The following is a 20,322-nucleotide window of genomic DNA, read 5'->3' on the forward strand; positions in this document are numbered from 1 at the left end:
AACTCGAGGTATGGGAGGGGGCGGGGGGTGAAGGGGAAGCTGAGACGAAGCGAGAGAGTAGCACAGACATATATATACTACCAACTGTAAAATAGTCAGTGGGAAGTTGTTGTATAACAAAGGGAGTCCAACTCGAGGATGGAAGATGCCTTAGAGGACTGGGGCAGGGAGGATGGAGGGGACTCGAAGGGGGGGAGTCAAGGAAGGGAGGGAATACGGGGATATGTATATAAAAACAGATGATTGAACCTGATGTACCCCCCAAAAAAAAATAAAATAAAATAAAATAAATAAAATTTAAAAAAAAGAAAAATTATGATAGCCTTTAAGATTTGGATTTACACATTTTTCAGTCTGTTTTCCAATAGCAAACTTTAAACATTTTTAAAGAATTATTCAGTAAATTATCTCATTAGTATAAAGTAATCACAACGACAAATTACCTACACAGAAAATAGGCTGCAATTTAAGAAATTCTCCATAAAACAGCCAACAGCAAGGAAACTGACTCATGCACAGCAACACTGTAACCAGAAACACACGATATCTTTTTTTAGCACGTCAACAGAATATTTGCTAATAAGAATATTAAACTCATAGACTATAAGTCCGCAATGGCTGGAGCTGTGTCTTACTTATCTTTGAATAGAAAGATGTTTGAATACACAGCTCCTGACATCAATAAATCTGTGTGAAATTAAAAATAATAATATTTAAAAACCAAAATAAAAAATAAAAATAAAAACCAAAATAAAGTAAATAAAATAGACTATGTAAATGTCACTGCTTAACACAAACGCTTATTCTTTCCAAAAAATAATTTTAAAGGAAAAGAATTATTGAATGATTTCGCTTGTGATGATTTCATTGGCTCGCCCAACTGATGGCAATCTTAAAAATGTGGACAATTCAACACACTGCAAACACTGTAGCCACGTGGGAAACATTCTGAATTGCATTCACAAGGCTTAAGAAGAAAACAAAATAAATAGCTGAGCACTTTCATGTGAAATAGCTTCAGACAAAACAGAGACAAAGATGATGAATCCATGGAGCTGGAAAACTGCACCCAAGTAAAAGAATTCATTTTCTTTGGCCTAACCCAGAATCAACAACTGAGCTTGGTCTTCTTTCTTTTCCTATTTTTGGTCTATGTGACAACTCTGCTGGGAAACCTCCTCATCATGGTCACGGTGACCTGTGAATCTCACCTTCACACCCCCATGTATTTTTTGCTCCGTAACTTATCAATTGCCGACATCTGCTTTTCCTCCATCACAGCTCCCAAGGTTCTGCTGGACCTTCTGTCCCAGAGAAAGACCATCTCCTTCAATGGCTGCTTCACCCAGATGTTCTTCTTCCATCTTATTGGCGGGGTGGATGTATTTTCTCTGTCAGTGATGGCATTAGATCGGTACACGGCCATCGCCAAGCCCCTGCACTATATGACCATCATGAGTAGAAGCCGATGCATTGGGTTAATAGTGGCCTCCTGGGTGGGGGGCTTCGTCCACTCCATCGTGCAGATTTCCCTGCTGCTCCCACTCCCCTTCTGTGGACCCAGTGTTCTTGACACTTTTTACTGTGATGTCCCCCAGGTCCTCAGACTCGCCCGTACAGACATTTTTATGCTTGAGCTGCTGATGATTTCCAATAACGGGCTGCTCATCACACTGTGGTTCGTCTTCCTCCTGGTGTCCTATATGGTCATATTATCATTCCTAAGGTCTCAGGCAGGGGAGGGCAGGAGGAAAGCCATCTCCACCTGCACAGCCCACATCACGGTGGTGACCCTGCACTTTGTGCCCTGCATCTACGTCTACGCCCGGCCCTTCACTGCCCTCCCCACGGATAAGGCCATCTCTGTCACCTTCACTGTCATCTCCCCTCTGCTGAACCCCTTGATCTACACTCTGAGGAACCACGAGATGAAGTCAGCCATGAAGAGACTGAAGGGAAGACTCATGCCTTCCGACAGGGTGTAGACTGGTAGCTCACTCCATTTCACCACCTTTGAAAATGTTTGTGCATCAAATAAACTATATTTATTAAAGGATTTCTGATTCATTTTTACATTCCTACTAAGATACATGTGACTTGCAAATCGTCTCCTCAGCATGGAATTATAAGGTTAAAAAATGAGTTTCATGTTACAAAAAAAGTATAGAAATCAAATAGTCAGCCAGAGAAGTATACGTATCTTTGCAATACAGCCTTGGAAAATTATGAAGAAAATGGCATTTAAATACACTCAGACAATTTTATCACATTCGATAGTTGTGGAATCTTTTTTTCAGCTCTATTGAGTTATAATTAACAACTACAAATGGCATATATTTAAGATATACAGTGATGTTTTGATACACATATCTATTGTGAAATGGTCACTGGGAGAAAATGAGTGAAGGTGGAGTCTCTCATGTTATTTCTTACAACTGCATGGGAATCTACACTTAACTAAATAAATTTTTCAATTTTAAAAAAAAGCAAAAAATATATCTACCCAGACATTCCTACTACATTCCTACACTGTTCACAGAAAGGGAGCTGAGACACATTAGAAAATAATGCAGTTTGGGCACTTGGATTCTATAAGGTTTTCATGAAATAATCACATCTTAAGGAAGGAAACACATCCAAACAAAGTTTGTCCTCTGACTCTAGACTATGAATTAATTAAATAACTATTTCCTGAAGGTTTTCCCTTTCAAAGCCCACACTCCGGCGGTTGAGAGCGGGTGCCTAGAAGTTAGCACAGTTTGAATTAGAAATCGGACTGTGACTTACCTGGTGGCGCAGTGGTTAAGAATCCGCCTGCCAATGCAGGGGACGTGGGGTCGATCCCTGGTCGGGGAAGATCCCACATGCCACGGAGTAACTAAGCCCGTGTACCGCAACTACTGAGCCTGCAAGCCACAACTAATGATGAGCCCATGCTCTGCAACTACTGAAGTCCGTGTGCCTAGAGCCCGTTCTCTGCAACAAGAGAAGTCACCACAGTGAGAAGCCCACACACCACAACCAAGAGTAGCCCCCACTCACCACAAGCAGAGAAAGCCCACGCACAGCAACAAAGACCCAATGCAGCCAATAAATAAATAAATAAAAATTTTTTAAACAATTTAAAAAAAGAAATCAGACCTCACCAATTTTGGGTTCTGTGACCTCACACAAGGTCCTTACTCTGCCCTTCCTCTGGAGCCCTGACCCACTGGCCACTGTTCACTGCTCTCCCTAAGTGCCCAGTGCTTGGCTCCAGCCCAGCACCCAGGACCCTGTTTGCCACCCCTTGTTCTCTTTATGCTTTATTTACAGTTTTATCCCCAGTACCTGGCAGAGCAAGCAGAACGTAGAAAACAGTCATAAAATTTTTAAAAGGCAATGAATGAATATTGCCTCTCACTCATTTTTGCTGCTAAAATCACTGGAGAATAATGGTTAACAAAACAACGGATTCATTTTCATTCCCCGACAACATGACTCCTTAAGTGGACAGAAACCTCTGAAGCCGTTTCAGGCGATGCATATACCTTCAAAAGGGTTGGAATGAAGTGGAAAGCATTATTCTGTATATCAACTCAGCTTGTATTCGTTTACTTACTATGCTACTTACAAGCATAGTATCCCCCTCCCCCACCCCTGGGGAGGTTTTTTTCCCTCCATGTCTGGAAGTAGATACAGGTCTTAATTTTTTTGAAGTTAGAAAAACGTTCATGTCATGTTCATGGATAAATCTCTGTCCACAAACCAGACGTGCAAAGGCCCTGAGGCGGGGATGTGCCTAGAGCATCCAAGAAACAAGGAGGACTTTGTAATTAGATGAGAGGAAGCAAGGAGGAGGGAGGTGGTAGTTGAGGTCAGAGAGATAACTGGGCTGTAGGACCAGGTCAGTAGGACTTTTTAAACCATCAGAAAGAAGGATCTTTTCCGCCCGCTCCCCCCTCCCCCCGAGCGCCGCTCCGGCTGCACCGCGCTCGCTCTGAGCTCCGGGCTCCTAGTGAGGTAGCGCCACCGTCGTCTCCCTCCAGTTGCCATCATGATCATCTACCGGGACCTCATCAGCCATGATGAGATGTTCTCCGACATCTACAAGATCCGGGAGGTCGCGGACGGGCTGTGTCTGGAGGTGGAGGGGAAGATGGTCAGTAGGACAGAGGGTAGCATTGATGACTCGCTCATTGGTGGAAATGCCTCCGCTGAAGGCCCTGAGGGCGAAGGTGCCGAAAGCACAGTAGTCACTGGTGTCGATATTGTCATGAACCATCACTTGCAGGAAACCAGCTTCACAAAAGAAGCCTACAAGAAGTACATCAAAGATTACATGAAGTCAATCAAAGGAAAGCTTGAAGAACAGAGACCAGAAAGAGTAAAACCTTTTATGACAGGGGCTGCAGAACAAATCAAGCACATCCTTGCTAATTTCAAAAACTATCAGTTCTTTATTGGTGAAAACATGAATCCAGATGGCATGGTTGCTCTGCTGGACTACCGTGAGGATGGTGTGACCCCATATATGATTTTCTTTAAGGATGGTTTAGAAATGGAAAAATGTTAACAAATTTGGCTGTTACTTTGGATCTATCACCTGCTCGTCATAACTGGCCGGTTGCTGCTTTCCATCCACACAACACCAGGACTTAAACAAATGGAACTGATGGCATCTTGAGCCCCTCATTTTGACGTTGATTTGTTTGGAGTGGAGGCGTTGTTTTTGAGAAAGAAAAACATGTCATGTAGGTTGTCTAAAAATAAAATGCATTTAAACTCAAAAAAAAAAAAAAGAAAGAAAGAAGGATCTTGATTTTCACATTGAGTTAGATGGGATGCAATTGGAGGGCTTTGAAAAGTGGACTAATTATGCATGTTTTAAGAGAATTGCAGGACCAAGTGTTATGACTAGACTGAAGAGGGTTGAGGACAAAAACACGGAGACCAATTAAGAAGTTACTACAGGGCTTCCCTGGTGGTGCAGTGGTTAAGAATCCGCCTGCCCATGCAGGGGACACTGGTTCCATCTCTGGGCTGGGAAGATCTTACATGCCATGGAGCAACTAAGCCCATGTGCCACAACTACTGAGCCTGTGCTCTAGAGCCTGTGAGCCACAACTATTGAGCCCATGTGCCACAGCTACTGAAGCCCACAAGCCTAGAGCCCATGCTCTGCAACAAAAGAAACTGCCACAAAGAGAAGCCCACGCTTGCCACAATTAGAGAAAGCCCACGCACAGCAATGAAGACCCAATGCAGCCAATAAATTAAATTTTAAAAAAAAATCACTAAGCAGAAATAATGAAGACATGACTTTGCGTAGTCATGGTGGAGGTGGTGAGAATGTTGAAAAACTGAAGGTTCAGCAAGTAGGATTTGCTGATGGAGCCAGATTTGATCTTATGAGAACTCCATCACCCACTTTGGTCATCACCCCATTGATATCTCCTTCACTCTCACCTATATAACCCTTCAGATCCAAGAATTCACGCTGATACCTGTGTGTCACATTTCAGGAATCTCCCTGCAAGGGTAAAAGTGCCTAAGGAAGTAGTTCACAATCCCTAAGAACAGACATTTATCTCCCAGTAGGAAAATTACAAAGGGAAACATTAGGGGTAAGGAGGTATCCTAGCTAAACTGACTTATCAAGATTCTTGCTGAAGGCAGACCAGGGTGATCAGACATCACCTGGGAGGTGGTGGAGGATGAGAAACCTGATTAGACATGGAAGGTGATCAGATAAGGAGGGTGGGGAATTCTGGCTAAAGTAACTTAGCAGGATTTTTGCTAAAACTGGAGAATGAAGAAAAGTCAAGTCTTTGTTGCAAATTCAGGGGAGCCTGAGCAGTGTTTGGTCAAGGAAAGAATCTTTACCACTGCTGGGAAATATTAGACACCAGACAAAATGTGTTCCAAAGTATAGGTGCCTGAATAGCTTTTTAATTACTCCCACTGAAACAACATTTCCATCAGCAGTTTTTTTTCCAGAGCCACATCCAACTACATTCCCTCTGATAATTCTCACACTGATTTGGGGATTAAGGAATTGGTAAAAATGATGGGGCACTGTGTATCAGTGTGGAAGAGCCAAGAAAATATGATTCCCTGTATCTGACCTTTTCCACGTAAAGATGGAAGAGAAGCCATTGAAATCACTGGCCTTCAGAGGGGTATTTAATGGAATTTTCTGAAGCTGAATGATTCATGTGAACATTATTTAAGATATTGGAGTCCTGGAAAGAAGATTGGAGATTTTAGGTGAGATGTATAACTCTACCTGGGTATGTACGTCTGTGGTGTCTGGGTGACAATGCATAAGAGGGAGAAAAATTGAAATCTAGATGTAGTTTTTAATGTTTGTAAATATATTTTGAATGCAAGTAATGTAATAAGTACACAAGATAATGCATCCCAGTACAAACCTTCAGGGACAGACAGCATAGATAAGAAATATTAACAAAGAAGACATTGCAAGATGAGAGACATAAAAATGAGTTCAGTTTGGAATCGGGAAAAGGCAGTTTTTTTGTTTTCTAGAACCCCTTGATTTGCACAAAGGAGAGCTTTTTCTCAGGCTTATTTCCTCTAAATGGACCCCCTCAGACTGACACTACAGAGGTATTTCTTATGTTAAATTTATTTATTTATTTATTTATTTATTTATTTATTTATTGGCTGCATTGGGTCTTCATTGCTGCGCTTGGGCTTTCTCTAGTTGTGGCGAGCAGGGGCTACTCTTCATTGCAGTGCGCAGGCTTCTCATTGCGGTGGCTTCTCTTGTGGCGTACGGGCTCTAGGGGGCACAGGCTTCAGTAGTTGTGGCACACAGGTTCAGTAGCTGTGGCTTGTGGGCTCTAGAGCACAGGCTCAGTAGTTGTGGCGCACGGGCTTAGTTGCCGCACGGCATGTGGGATCTCCTCAGACCAGGGCTGGAACCTGTGTCCCCTGCATTGGCAGGTAGATTCCCAGCCACTGTACCACCAGGGAACTCCCAGTAGGGGTTTCTTTTTTCTTTTTGTATCTTTTGTCCAGAATTTGCCCCAACTGCACATGCACAGTTATTTTTAGCCCCATATAATTTCTTTGTACTCTGTTGTTCCAAAAGAGGTTTGTCCAGTTGCAAGCATTGCAGCACTGCAGCAGAGTCCCAGGGCCTAGCCTGTCTCAGAATTAGTCAGGATTGATATAGCTCAGCTACCATTTAGTTCAATACACTCATTTACTGATAAGCCTCCAGTATTAAGGTAACTCAGTAGAGTACTAATCACAGCAGATAGCCAGCATGTGTGCTGAGAACACTGCCTGTGTTAATTCACTTAATCCTCATAACTTCCCTGAAGTGGGTATTATAGTGAAGTTGGTATTATAATCCCTGTTCCATAGATGAAGTGGAGACTCAGTAGGTCTCTCACTCACCCAGATCACACAGGGACAAAAGCAGGACTTGAGCCCAGATGGTTCTCCCTGCAGAAACCACGCACTAGCCTTCGCTGGTCTGCTAAGATGACATCAGACAAGAAGCCAAAACAAGCAAAGCCCCCTTCTTACTGCCATGCGGTGTCACCACCCTCTGGGTTGCTCCGGGTGCCACTGAAAGAAAAATATCTTCTATTTTCCTCAAAACAGGACGGTCTGATGAAACCGTAGAATACATGTCCTGGGAAATATTCAGCTCCTCCAAAAGACTGTCAGTATATTTAAAGATGCTGTGTGTCTGTGAGAGTTACGAACCCAGAGCTTTTCTTTAAGGTAACACATGTATAATCACATTTATTGTGGGTTAGGCAGTGCTCCCAGTACTGATGATGCTTTACATAGATGAATGTATTTAACCCTTACAAAAATTATATGACAAAGATGCTACTGTTTCTAAACACCAATGCAGAGCCTGAGGCCAAAGGGGTGAAGCAACTTGCCCATGTTTGCAGTCAGTGTCTAAGTGGGATTTGAACAAGCTGTGTGATGCCGGAGTTCCCCAGGTCTCTGCGGTATGCTATGATACCTCTCAGTAGCTTTTTCAGTTTTCCAGACTAAATAGACTGTGGACAAAATTGCATATAGGGGAAAGACAACTTGAAGAGAAAGTGAGCTGGGTGAAAAGAAATGTCTTCATCTGAACTGACAAATAGACCCAAAAAGTAGGATGGAAGTATCTTTCACTTTTCCTTTGTTTCTGATTTTAGCAAGAAAAAGGGAAATAAACTGCAAAGAAAGCAATTAAAGGCCATTTCAAGGATTCACACACATACACAAAAAGATAGGAATTCAAAAGCCATAAGATTATATGGTAAGTATACGCTTAATATTTTAAGAACCTGCCACACTGTTTTTAAAAGTGGTTGTACCATTTTATGTTCCCACCAGAGTTCCAATTCCTCCTCATTTTTGCCCACTCTTGATATACTCATATTTTTAATCTTAGCCTTTCTAATAGGTGTGTACTATTATCTCACTGTGGTTTTAACTCACATTTCCCCAGTGATAAACGACGTTCAGCATCTTTTCATGTGCTCATTTGCTACCCCTGCATCTTCTTGTCGAAGTGTCTATTCAAACCATTTGTCCTTTCTATTTTAAATGGGTTTTTTGCTTTCTTATTGCTGAATTTTAAGAGTTACAGCCATTCTCCTCCTCGATACCAAGTGAAATGAAAATATATGTCCACATGAAGACCTGTTCTTTATGTGTAATAGCCAAAAACTGAAAACAACCCAAATGTTCATCAGTAAGTGAGTCGATAAACAAACTGTTGTGCATCCATATGGTACAAAGGAACAAAATCTTGGTCCACTCCAAAACATGGATAATTTTTGTGAGTGAAAGAAGCCAAACAAAAAGAGTTTACACATTGTAAGATTCTGTTCATAGAAAATTTTAGAAAATACAAACTGATGTATAGTGACAGCAAGCAAGCAGCTCAGTTGTTGCCTGAAGAAGGAGGGGTAGAGGGAACAGATTACAAAGGGTCCCAAGGACACTTTGGGGGTGATAGATATGTATTGGGTATACACTTATGTCAAAACTTATCAAAGTGTACACTTCAAGTATGTGAGTCTATGTGTTAATGATAGCTCAATTTAAAAATAAATCTTGGGACTTCTCTGGTGGCCCAGCAGTTAAGGACTCCGAGTTCCCAGTTGCAGGGGGCCTGGGTTCGTTCCCTAGTCAGGGAACTAGATCCCAAATGCCCCAAGATCCCGCATGCTGCAACTAAGACCCAGCGCAGCCAGATACATAAATTTTTTAATATAAAAAAATAAAATAAAATTGAAGAATAAAAAATAAATTTTAGGCAATAAATCAGAGCAATGAACAGAAGTTCTGAATTACACTTTTATTTCTATAGCTGTTACACCCATGGGTTTTGGTACCTAGTTTAAAATACAGAAACAAAGAAATCCACTCAAGAAAGAATAGAGCAATAGAGAAGAATTTTATGGCCTTAAATGTTTTTAATTTTTCGTAGAATTAAATTTGTGGTGTAAAAAAGAAAGGAGTGCTTCTGTAGAATTCAGTCCAAAGAGAACCATTCTAAAGATAGCAGTTCTTAAACCATTTAAAGGTGGTACCCAGTCTGAAAAACAAACACACACACCCCTGTGGAACTTATGGGAACTCACATATCAAATAGGCACTCCTTTACCCACACATCAAACTGATTCCATTTTTATACCCTTCATGCCACAAAAGTCCCTTTCCAAATATTTAGTATCCACCTGTTTATGCTGAATACTTAGAACGCACACACTTGGAACATTATCTGTATGCATTTTCTAAAATATTTATAATTGAAAGAAGAAATAATAATTAAATGCATGCTTGCATCACAAGATATCACTTTGCACACGTTAGCAGTAACCCCAGAACAGCTATCCCGTGGAGAAAATACCTCACTAGTTTTTAGACCTAATACCTGATTCTATAAACCTGAATCTATGAAGGGAAAGTAAACACTTTATGAAATAACTTTTCATTTTTTCCAAGTTACAGAGGAAGAGGAAACATGATTCGATGGAGTTGGGCAATGTCACCAGAGTAAATGAATTTGTATTTCTGGGACTTACTCAGTCCCAAGACCTAAGCTTTGTCCTATTTCTTTTTTTGTGCTTTCTGTATGTGACAACTCTTCTGGGAAACCTCCTCATTATGGTCACCGTGACCTGCGAGTCTCGCCTGCACACCCCCATGTACTTCCTGCTCCGCAATCTCTCTGTCTTGGACATCTGCTTCTCCTCCGTCACTGCCCCGAAGGTGCTGGTTGACCTTCTTTCAAAGAGAAAGGTCATCTCCTTCAATGGTTGCATCACACAGATGTTTTTCTTCCACCTCCTCGGTGGGGCAGATATCTTCTCCCTCTCTGTGATGGCCTTTGACCGCTACGTGGCCATCTCCAAGCCCCTGCACTACGTGACCATCATGAGTAGGGGGCGCTGCACTGCCCTCATCGTGGCCTCCTGGGTGGGGGGCTTCGTCCACTCCATCGTGCAGATTTCCCTCTTGCTCCCGCTCCCCTTCTGTGGGCCTAATGTTGTGGATGGTTTCTACTGCGATGTCCCCCAGGTCCTCAAACTCGCCTGCACCGACACCTTTGCTCTTGAGGTCTTAATGATTTCCAACAATGGCCTGGTCACCACCCTGTGGTTTATCTTCTTGCTTGTGTCCTACACAGTCATTCTTACAATGCTGAGGTCTCAGGCAGGGGAGGACAGGAGGAAAGCCATCTCCACCTGCACAGCCCACATCACGGTGGTGACCCTGCACTTTGTGCCCTGCATCTACGTCTACGCCCGGCCCTTCACTGCCCTCCCCACAGATAAGGCCATCTCTGTCACTTTTACCATCATCTCCCCTCTGCTGAACCCCCTCATCTACACTCTGAGGAACCACGAGATGAAGTCAGCCATGAGGAGACTGAAGAAAAGGCTCAAACCTTCTGTAATGCAATAGAGTAAGACTCTCCAACCTCTTCATCAGCAAGGACCCCTTTCATTATTTTTCCCATGGATTCTTATTTATATACTCAAATATATTGTCAAGAGACCAACTACACTTACTAGGTAACAATGTATTTCGCAATTTAAATTAATAGGTTACTGATAACCCAAGCTTCTGGTGAGCACAAAATATCAGCATTATAGGATTAAGCTGATTGATGTATTTCCACTCGAAGACCAAAGTAACAAGGTGTCAATAATGTAAGCTATATGGCAGGTGAAGAGACTGACTGAATCTAATGCCTTTTTCAAGAGGTGAGTAAATAGAAGAATAAAGATAGAGTGATTTGCTCAAGCTCTTATATCAAGTTAATTACAGAGCTAGGTCTTCAGATACTCAGCCAATTGCTCTCACCATAAGAATGTAATTTATTTCATTTCTGGACCTGTCCATGCCAAACTGCAATCCTGTTCTTAAAAGATCTCATGGTCAGTACCTCTGAAATACACATATATGAATACATATGGCCTCTCACAGACTAAGAAATCTTTTCTGCTTAAATTTCACATGGGCTTGTGACCTAGTGAGAATCTCAAAGGTACATAATGGTTGTACTGCTGGATTGCTATCAGGAACGAAGAAGCTTGGGGAGATTACCCATAATGGCCACAAGGAATTTATCTTCTGCAGAAACTAGGCATGCCAGATTCATTTTCTCATGATATGTTTAGACAAAAGCAGACAGAACCTCAGGGATCCTATACATAAAGCGATCCGTTCTTGTTATCCGAGAGCTGGTTTTCAGTTGCAGCCCTACCAGGGCCAATCTCCGATTAGCTTCTCTGTTGAGGATTTACCTTCTTCCCACTGGAGGGAAAGAGGGCAGGTGTTAAAGAAGGTAAAACTCTAACCAGGCTGTCTATTTTGCAATCTGCTAGTGTTTGTGAAGGAGCAGTATAAGCTAGTGTTTTTTGTCTGGGAAAATATGATTAAAAGTAAAGCATTGTGGCTGAAAGCTCTAACTTCAGAGTTATACAGACTTGAGCCCAAATCCTATCTCTGTCATCCATCAACTGTGTGATCTTGAGTTAGTGAACTCCTCACAGGTCACCTATACAAACCTACTTATACAATCCATCTCATGGAGTTGTTGTGAAGGTTAGGATGAAATGATATATATGAAACATACAATGCCTGGCAGATAGTAAATGCTCAGTCAGAGGCAAATGGGTCCATTTTCTTATATTTGTGTTTTTATTTCTCTCTTTTCCAAAATGGAAATAACTTTATTTTTAAGTTACACTTATTGGGACTTCCCTGGTGGTGCAGGGGACACAGCTGGATCCCTCATCCAGGAAGATTCCACATGCTGCGGAGCAACTAAGCCTTTGTGTCACGACTACTGAGCCTCTGCTCTAGAGCCCGCAAACCACAACTACTGAGCCCATGTGCTGCAACTGCTGAAGCCCGCGAGCCTGGAGCCCATGTTCCACAAGAGAAGCCACAGCAATGAGAAGCCCACACACGGCAACAAAGAGTAGCCCCCACTCGCAACAACTAGAGAAAGCCCACACACAGCAAAGAAGACCCAACACAGCCAAAAATAAATTTTAAAATAAATAAATAAGTAAATCTTTGAAAAAATTATACTTATTAAATATTTCTTATCTAAAATGCAGAAAGTTTAGAAAGCCTAGAGCAGATAGTTAAAAATCTCAGAGCTAACTGCTTTGCACATCTGTGGTAAAAACCACGAATGGATCCATTTTAATATGATCCTTTTTGGTCTTCCTAATACACATTGTGTTGCCCAACAGCCTGTTACACTCTTCTCCTCTATGGCCCATATTCATCATATTAGAAAAAAAAAAAGTTGGTGTGGAAAAGATGGGAGTGTACATTGAATTCAAAGCAACTATCATCTTAAAATTTCTAGCTTTCTGTCATTAAAACATGGCAATAGTACCTCAAAAACTGGCACAAGAGTGCAAAGCGATTATATTCCAATGAAGAGCTTAAAAAAAAACATGACAATAGGTTTTCCTGTTATTTATACATTTCGAAGTGTCACCCTGAAGCTGATGAGGTACAGCACAGGAGAGTTTCATAGCAAAAGGATATACTGGGTCAAAGATAAACCCTGGCTTTGAGAGTAGAGATAAGGGATCAGACCAAGAAGGCAGACGCAGGAGGGATAGAAGAGAGCCCCAGGGGAGTTAGCCAAAGGACAGCAAGTGTCAAAGACGAACTTCCTTTACGTCCCTCATTGGACCTGGGCTGGCCCCATAAGGACCCATTAACTAACCAGCTCACGTGTTGGTCATTTCCTGCCACCTGATCAATCAAGCCTAACTTGTTACAATATTAACCCAGCCTGAAAATTCTAATAGTCCGCACTTGTCAAGTCACTCCTCATAGGGTGCTGCTACCTTTGCTCAGGTAGCTCTGGCCTCTAGATTCCCTAAGCTTTTTTTATGAAATTACCTATGAAAAAATGCATACCACAAACCACTGTATAGCCCGTTTCAAGCAAATGTACCCTTTCCTTTCCTTCCTAGCTCTCGCAACTCACTCAAATCAGAGTTTTACAGCTATGTCAGAACGGGATGGCACCAAAGACCTATGGGGTCTGTATCTCGGAAGCATAGTCCTAAGGGGACAGAAGCTCAGGAGCCCCGGCCACACCATTGTCCCTGACACGTCTTCAAACTATGTCTAAACACGCAATATAACCTGGTTCAGTAATTCAGGAGAAGGGGAAAGCAATTGCACCTCATTACACGAAGCTATATCGTTTCTCCGGATGACATAAAATCGCAAGCTGGGCTGCGATTTAAATCAGTGTTTATTATTGTTTAAGCTCTGCTGCTAAGAGCCATAGAACATTCGACAGACTCTGGGCACACGCGTAGCTTTCAAACTACCCTTTCCTACCTCACTCCCTTGAATCAAATATTTTAACGATAAACAGCTCTGAAGCCAACAACATAAAATAATTCTGAAGTAAATAAGTTGATAAATAAACTTCCTAGGTTCTAAGTGAGCCACGGATCTCGGAGATGTAGAGTTAAATGATTGCATAGGGGAATGTACACATCACATTAAACAGAAATTGCATGTATATATCTGCACCATCCAGTCTCTGACAGCTGCCCTGACGGTACCATGAAGCTTTGATTTTTTCTATTGTTGCCCTTCAAGTTTCATTTCCTAGCAAAGCAATTTTGGTGAGGAGGAACATGGCACGGTCCATGATGTGGTTTAACACAACATTTTCTTCCTAAGCCAAGGAGGATAACACACTGTCTCACATGCTTCCTCTAGAGAAAAGGATATGTCCTGAAGGTGCACTGGTGTCTCTGCAGGTACATGTGAGATGGGGCAGAGAGGGGGCGATGGAAGAGAAGAGAGAGAAGGAGGAGGGCTTGGTGACATTTTAATGATTCCCATAAGAACACAACTGAATTGGCCACCCAGCCTCCGCATTCATATTCAACAATATTCCCTTTGCTAATTTCTTTATTAGGCTTGTGGCTGAGGGACTAATCGCGGTGGCCGAGGCACCGTAAGGCCACGTGGAAGACCCAGAATGATGTGATTCCCTGAGGTTGCCTTTTCCCACCTGAAGGAAAAACGCAACAAAATCACTAGCCTTGAGGTAGGCTGTCCATGAAACATAGAATTTCCCCCAGGATCTACTTCTTCTAAGAGACAATTGGAGCATCATAAGAGGATTGATTTTTCACTTGGAGACTGAGTCAGTTAAGTTCTGGTGTGTGAACCTCTGACACTGAAAAGCTGTTAGTGTTGATTTTCCAGAAATGCTGCAAGGGTATAGAATGTTCCTATTGAAACTAAAAGTCTTAACGAAGCAAAGAAAAGTGGTGGTTTTTCATTATTAGGAAGAGGGGATTGTGCCTTGCAAGAGAGAAGAAGGTTAGTTGGCCCAGGAGGTGTGATGCATTTTACTTGGTAGGATGTTGAGGTTTGAATTATTTTGAAGGTAGTTGAGGAGGTGCTGACACCCCAGCTCTCAGGAGGTGACTACCTTGGGAAAACAGCTCTTAAAGACAGCAGTTCCTGAATTCAGTATATGCAGTCTGGCCAGCTTCGCTTCTTAGCTGGGAATGGAATTAGGGGGGCTTTGAGTAAGGTGTTTTCGTGGCTACCTAATCTGCGCCCTCATGTGCTACTGAATATGAAAAATGCCCCTAAAACTTTTAGGGATTCAATCAAGAGTAGAGACTTTTCAATATTGGGAAAGAGAAAATTGTGACATGGGAGACGTCTCAGAGATTCAAACTCGATATAGAGAATGGAGCAGCCTTCCTAGTGGGAAGTTGGGGTATCGGGGTAACCCTGAGTTTGCAGGCTCTGTCCACGATGTTTAACAAGCTTGTTTCCAAAGGATGGTCCCCTTCAGGGTGATTTCTAAGAAACCTTCTTGATCCTTCCTTTGACCTTGCAAAAACACATAAAATTATATTCTTTTTTATTGAAATAGAGTTGATTTACAATGTTGTGTTAGTTTCAGGTGTACAGCAAAGTGATTCAGTTATATATATATATATATATATATATATACTTTTTCAGATTCTTTTATCGGTTATTTTTTCTTTTTTTTTTTTTTTTTAGAATTTCTTTACACTCTTGTACCAGCTTATGAGGTACACCGAAGTCAGTCTTTTATCAGTTATTAAAAAATATTGAGTATAGTTCCCTGTACTATACAGTAGGTCCTTGTTGGTTATCTATTATATATATATAGTAGTGTGTATATGTTTTTGTCTGTTTTTTGTTTAATATTTATTTATTTAGCTAGTTGCACCGGGTCTTAGCCATGGCCCGCTAGTTCCTTAGCTGTGGCATGCATGCAGGATCTAGTTCGCTGACCTGGGATTGAACCGGTGTCCCCTGCATTGAGAGGGTGGAGTCCTATCCACTGCACCACCAGGGAAGTCCCCATAGTGTGTATATGTTAATCTCAAACTCCTAATTTATCCCTCCTCCCCACATTGCATTTCTTTATCCCCTCCCCCTCCCTCTCTATGGTGCCTGTGTTTCAATACAATGTGTAAAATCTTACAAAGTATCCTTCCCACTCTGTACAAACACAGCCTCTGTAGGAACACAACACACAAGATTTATTATCCTCAGGAGGAATTTGTGTCAGAGGTGATGCTTCTCAGAACTCATTTCTGCACCTTGCCTTGGAACACTCTGGTTGATGCAGGTTCTTGGTCGAGGTACCTCTGAGGACTGCAAAGTCCGCTTTTCAAACTCTGATTTTTTTTCCAAGTCACTTCTGACATCCTCTCATGTAAGCTACTCTCAGCCAAACCTTTCACTCACCATGTGCCCACTTCTAACACCACCGTCTTACACCCACGCTCTCCTTTTGCTTGATTTGCAAAGGATTTTTTTTTTCTTTGCATGACTTTCTGGGAAGGGCTGATCAACACTGGGAAGAAGTGTAATTAAAGTAGTTAAGAGCATCAGTCTTTGGAATAAGACAAATCTTAGTTTGAGACATGGCTCTACCAGCGGTGAGACCTTGACCAAGTTAGTTCATCTCTCTGTGCCTCAGTTTCCTCATCTATAAAATCGGGATAATAATATCTAGTTCACATGGATATGATGGGTTTTGGAAATGATAAAATGAACATGTGTTCTTTAAAAGCAAGAAAAAACAAGCAAAGCAGAGCTCCGTTATTCTGCCCACATTTCTATAATGCTGAGACCTTGAAAGTTGCCTGGACCTCTCCCCACCGCCCCCACCCGCCTCGCCGAGGCCAGATATCCAGATGACCGGGTTTCCAAGTGAAGATTATAGTTTATTTTCTTTCGGCAAAGATTTTTTAATATAAACACCTATATTTACAACTGTATACAGAAATAAATTTATGTTTATAAGCAGGTGTGTGAGACAATTGTCTAATTTTTTTTTAACATAGGCCTTAATCCAAATCCCTAAGCAAAAAAGAAAAATATCCCTATAGGATAAATGGCATTTTAGACTTATTCCAAAGTGTTGAGAAGAGGGCTTTGAACCACAGGGTCAGTAGCAAGATGAGCTGCTCTCAGTCAAGTCTCCCCCAGAGGGACCTGGCTTGTGTAAGGAAGCAGCACTCACCTGGAGCTGGCGAGACTGGGTAGCCACTGGCAAACCCAGATTCCTCAACTGCTTTTGGTTTGCAAAACAGACATGCAACTTTGCCTGCTCCTTAGAAGAACTCTGCTTACAAGGTAGGTCTTATCATCATATTGTAGATAGAGAACTGACTCTAACCCATGCGATCTGAACCTCACATATATTTCTCATAAGTTTGGTACTATTATTGAGTAACTTGCCCAAGGGCAAACCAGCTAGGAAGTAGTAAAACCCAAATGGCATACATGCTCTAGATGATCCACATATGTGTATCCAAAATGCAAGTGTGGGATGTGATATTATTCCAGCAGCCTCCTGGACAAGGTTTACAGACATTACGTCCCCAAATGGGATCACTTTTCTTTCTGCGGATTCCACAAGCTACGATACTCTTATTGTCTTAACTGTAAATTCCTTAAAGAAAGAGCCTATGTTTGAGTCAGCTTTCCTCCAAAGTTGTTATGATGATTAATTTTATGTGTCAACTGAACCGGCCACAGGGATTCAGATTAAACTGTGCTTCTGGGTGTGTCTGTGAAGGTGTTTCCAGATGAGATTAGCATTTGGATGATGGGGTCAGTGAAGCAGATTTGTTGCCCCTCCCCCAACAGGCGGACATCTATTCCTAATAGATTATTAAGAACTTGAATAGAAAAAAAGAGGTGGAGGAAGGAGAAATGTACCCCCTGATTCTTGCCTCACAGCTTGAGCTGGGACATCTCATCTCATCTCATCATTTACACCACTGACTCCCGTGGTTCTCAGGTCATTGAATTAAGACTGAATTACACCATCAGCTTTCCTGGGTCTCCAGCTTGCAGAATGCAGATTGTGAAACTTGTCAGCCTCCATAAGAGCGTGAGCCAATTCTGCATAATAATTCTCTCTCTGTCTCTCTAAATGTGTGTGTGTGTGTATATATGTATGTATATATATGATGGATACAGATGATATAGATATAGATGTAGATATAGACATAGATCCCATTAGTTCTGTTTCTGGAGAACCTTAATACAGTCATGGAAATGGTATATAGAGGAAGGAAAGAAAATAGAAATAGTAAAGAAAAACAGGAGAAAGAAAGAAGGGAAGGAAGGAGAGAACAGAAGACACAGAAGCTCTTAATCTTGTCACAGTGGTTTCCTGAGCAGAAGATCTGGAAAACATTCATTTATCATCCCAATATCCAAGACAAAGATTCTAGAATAAGATGTTGTCATCAGTTAAAATATTTCGACGTTCCAGATTAACCAAAGACTCCTGTGGGAATGATTTCTCCACTTTCTAGTTATGGTAAGTAGTTAGTGTGGGGAATTTTAGGATTCCGGAGAGCTGAGATCTTCTGTGATCACTATTCTGAGCGTGTATTCTCATCACTCCGTGTTGTTGACATAAACACCAAGAATTAATGACAATGAAATGAAAAGGGGGGCTCTTATTTTTTCTGTATGAATACAAAGGAAAGTGCTGCCTCGGAAACTGTGGCCTTTAAAGGACTTTTTTCCTAAGACTTGAAGAGCAGAATGGAAAAAAAAAAAAAAAAAAAAAAAACAGAGGAATTAAAACCAGCATCAGAGAAAGAACTACAGCAGGGCAACTGCATAAGACAAGAACTTGGGAGGACCTAAAGTGGGTGAATGAGAGAAAGACAAGAAACCTGTTGTAGCTGGTAAAAGCTATAACTTTGTTTATTATAAAATAACTGTTATGAAAGTTAATGGTCAGTTAAATTTTACTTGAAATGAAATTCATTCTTTACACATGAGATTAAAATGTTATAAAGTCATCACTGTATGTTTATTTTTTTAACATTTTACTGAAGTACAATGTACATACATATAGAAAAACACACATAAGCCCAGCCCTCAATGAATTTTCACACAAGCTGAATATATCTTTGCAACAAGCACCCAGATCAAAGAAACAGAACATTATCAGCACCTCAAAAGCCTCCCTCATGTTCCCTTTAGTTTTATATATTTTGGTTCTTCCTGTGAACAAAATAAGAGCCTGTGCACTCTTTCCTGCCTGGATCATTTGGTTCAACATTCTATTTGTGCGACTGGTGTATACTGTTACAATGTAGTGTAGATCATTCCCACTGCTGGGGTAGTAATGTGTGAATTTCACACAATTGATGTTTCTTTTCTACTGTTACTGGGCATTTGTGTCATTCTCCAGTTTGAAGCAATTAGGAACAGTGTTATAAATATTCTAGGGTATAGCTTTTGATGGACATAACATATGTCCATACTTCCTAGGAGTGGAATAGATTGTTCTTAAGATGGAGATAGGTAGACAGATGATAGGTAGATAGATAGATAGATAGATAGATAGATAGATAGATAGATATAGATAGATAGATAGATGATAGATAGATATAGGTAGATAGACAGATAGATAGGTAGATAGACAGATAACAGATGATAGATACACAGATAAATACATAGGTAGATACATAGATAGATGATAGATACATAGACACATAGATCTTCATCTTAAGATAATATTTAATACAAATATAGCTATTAGTGTTAGCAGATATAGCCAAACAGCAAAGTGGTGATTTTACACACCCCACCAGCAGTGTTCCAACTGTGCCACATCCCTACTATCACTTGAAATTTTTCATTTTTTTTGATTTAGCCATTTTGGTGTGTATGCAGGAGTTTCTTGCTGTGATTTTAATTTGCGTTTCCCTGATAATTAATGAAATGAAGTCGGCATTAGGATGTTCTTTTTTGCAAAGTTTCGGTTCATGTCTTTTGCCATTTTCCGCTTTAGCCATCTATCTTGTTTTACTGATTTGTAGAAGTTCTTTACATATTCTGGATGAGAATCTTTTCTCAGATATATGTATTGTAAATGTCTTCTCCCATTTGAGGGTTCTTTTTTAATCTTCATAATGATGTCTTTTGTGAACAAATTCTTCATGTCATAAAATTTATGCTTATTATTCATTATTTTGTGTCGTGTTGTAGTAAAAGTAGAATTGAATAGGTTCACAGACCCATCACCTGTGTTTCAATGGCCACAGTGATAGAAACTGTTTGTATGACTCTCGTCAGACCCCTGGGTCATTCTACCTAACAGTGGCACACAGAATTGCAGGCATAGGAAAAGAACTTCCCTGGCCAACACCAAAGCTCCAATGACAGAAAAGACAACAGTAGACTTCATAATATGTTCTTTAACTGTGCTGTTGTTTCTTCCAGAGATATACTTGAAAAAGAATCTGTGACCCA

General features: G+C 41.1%; 3 protein-coding genes across 3 annotated transcripts; all 3 read left to right on the top strand.

The window, feature by feature from the left end:
• Window positions 1–1,049: 1,049 nt before the first annotated feature.
• LOC130849450 (olfactory receptor 4D10) lies at window positions 1,050–1,985 on the top strand. The gene has a single exon (XM_057728339.1). It carries the CDS (start codon window positions 1,050–1,052, stop codon window positions 1,983–1,985), a length of 936 nt encoding a protein of 311 aa, XP_057584322.1.
• Window positions 1,986–4,021: 2,036 nt separating this feature from the next.
• On the top strand, window positions 4,022–4,623 carry LOC130849134 (translationally-controlled tumor protein-like). Its single transcript, XM_057727780.1, has one exon. It carries the CDS (start codon window positions 4,037–4,039, stop codon window positions 4,553–4,555), a length of 519 nt encoding a protein of 172 aa, XP_057583763.1. The 5' UTR covers window positions 4,022–4,036; the 3' UTR covers window positions 4,556–4,623.
• A 5,379-nt stretch (window positions 4,624–10,002) lies between these two features.
• LOC130849477 (olfactory receptor 4D11) lies at window positions 10,003–10,938 on the top strand. The gene has a single exon (XM_057728394.1). The coding sequence runs from the start codon at window positions 10,003–10,005 to the stop codon at window positions 10,936–10,938; it is 936 nt and encodes a 311-aa protein (XP_057584377.1).
• Window positions 10,939–20,322: the final 9,384 nt, after the last annotated feature.

Source organism: Hippopotamus amphibius, chromosome 3 (genome assembly GCF_030028045.1).
Source record: "Hippopotamus amphibius kiboko isolate mHipAmp2 chromosome 3, mHipAmp2.hap2, whole genome shotgun sequence".
NCBI lineage: Eukaryota > Metazoa > Chordata > Mammalia > Artiodactyla > Hippopotamidae > Hippopotamus > Hippopotamus amphibius.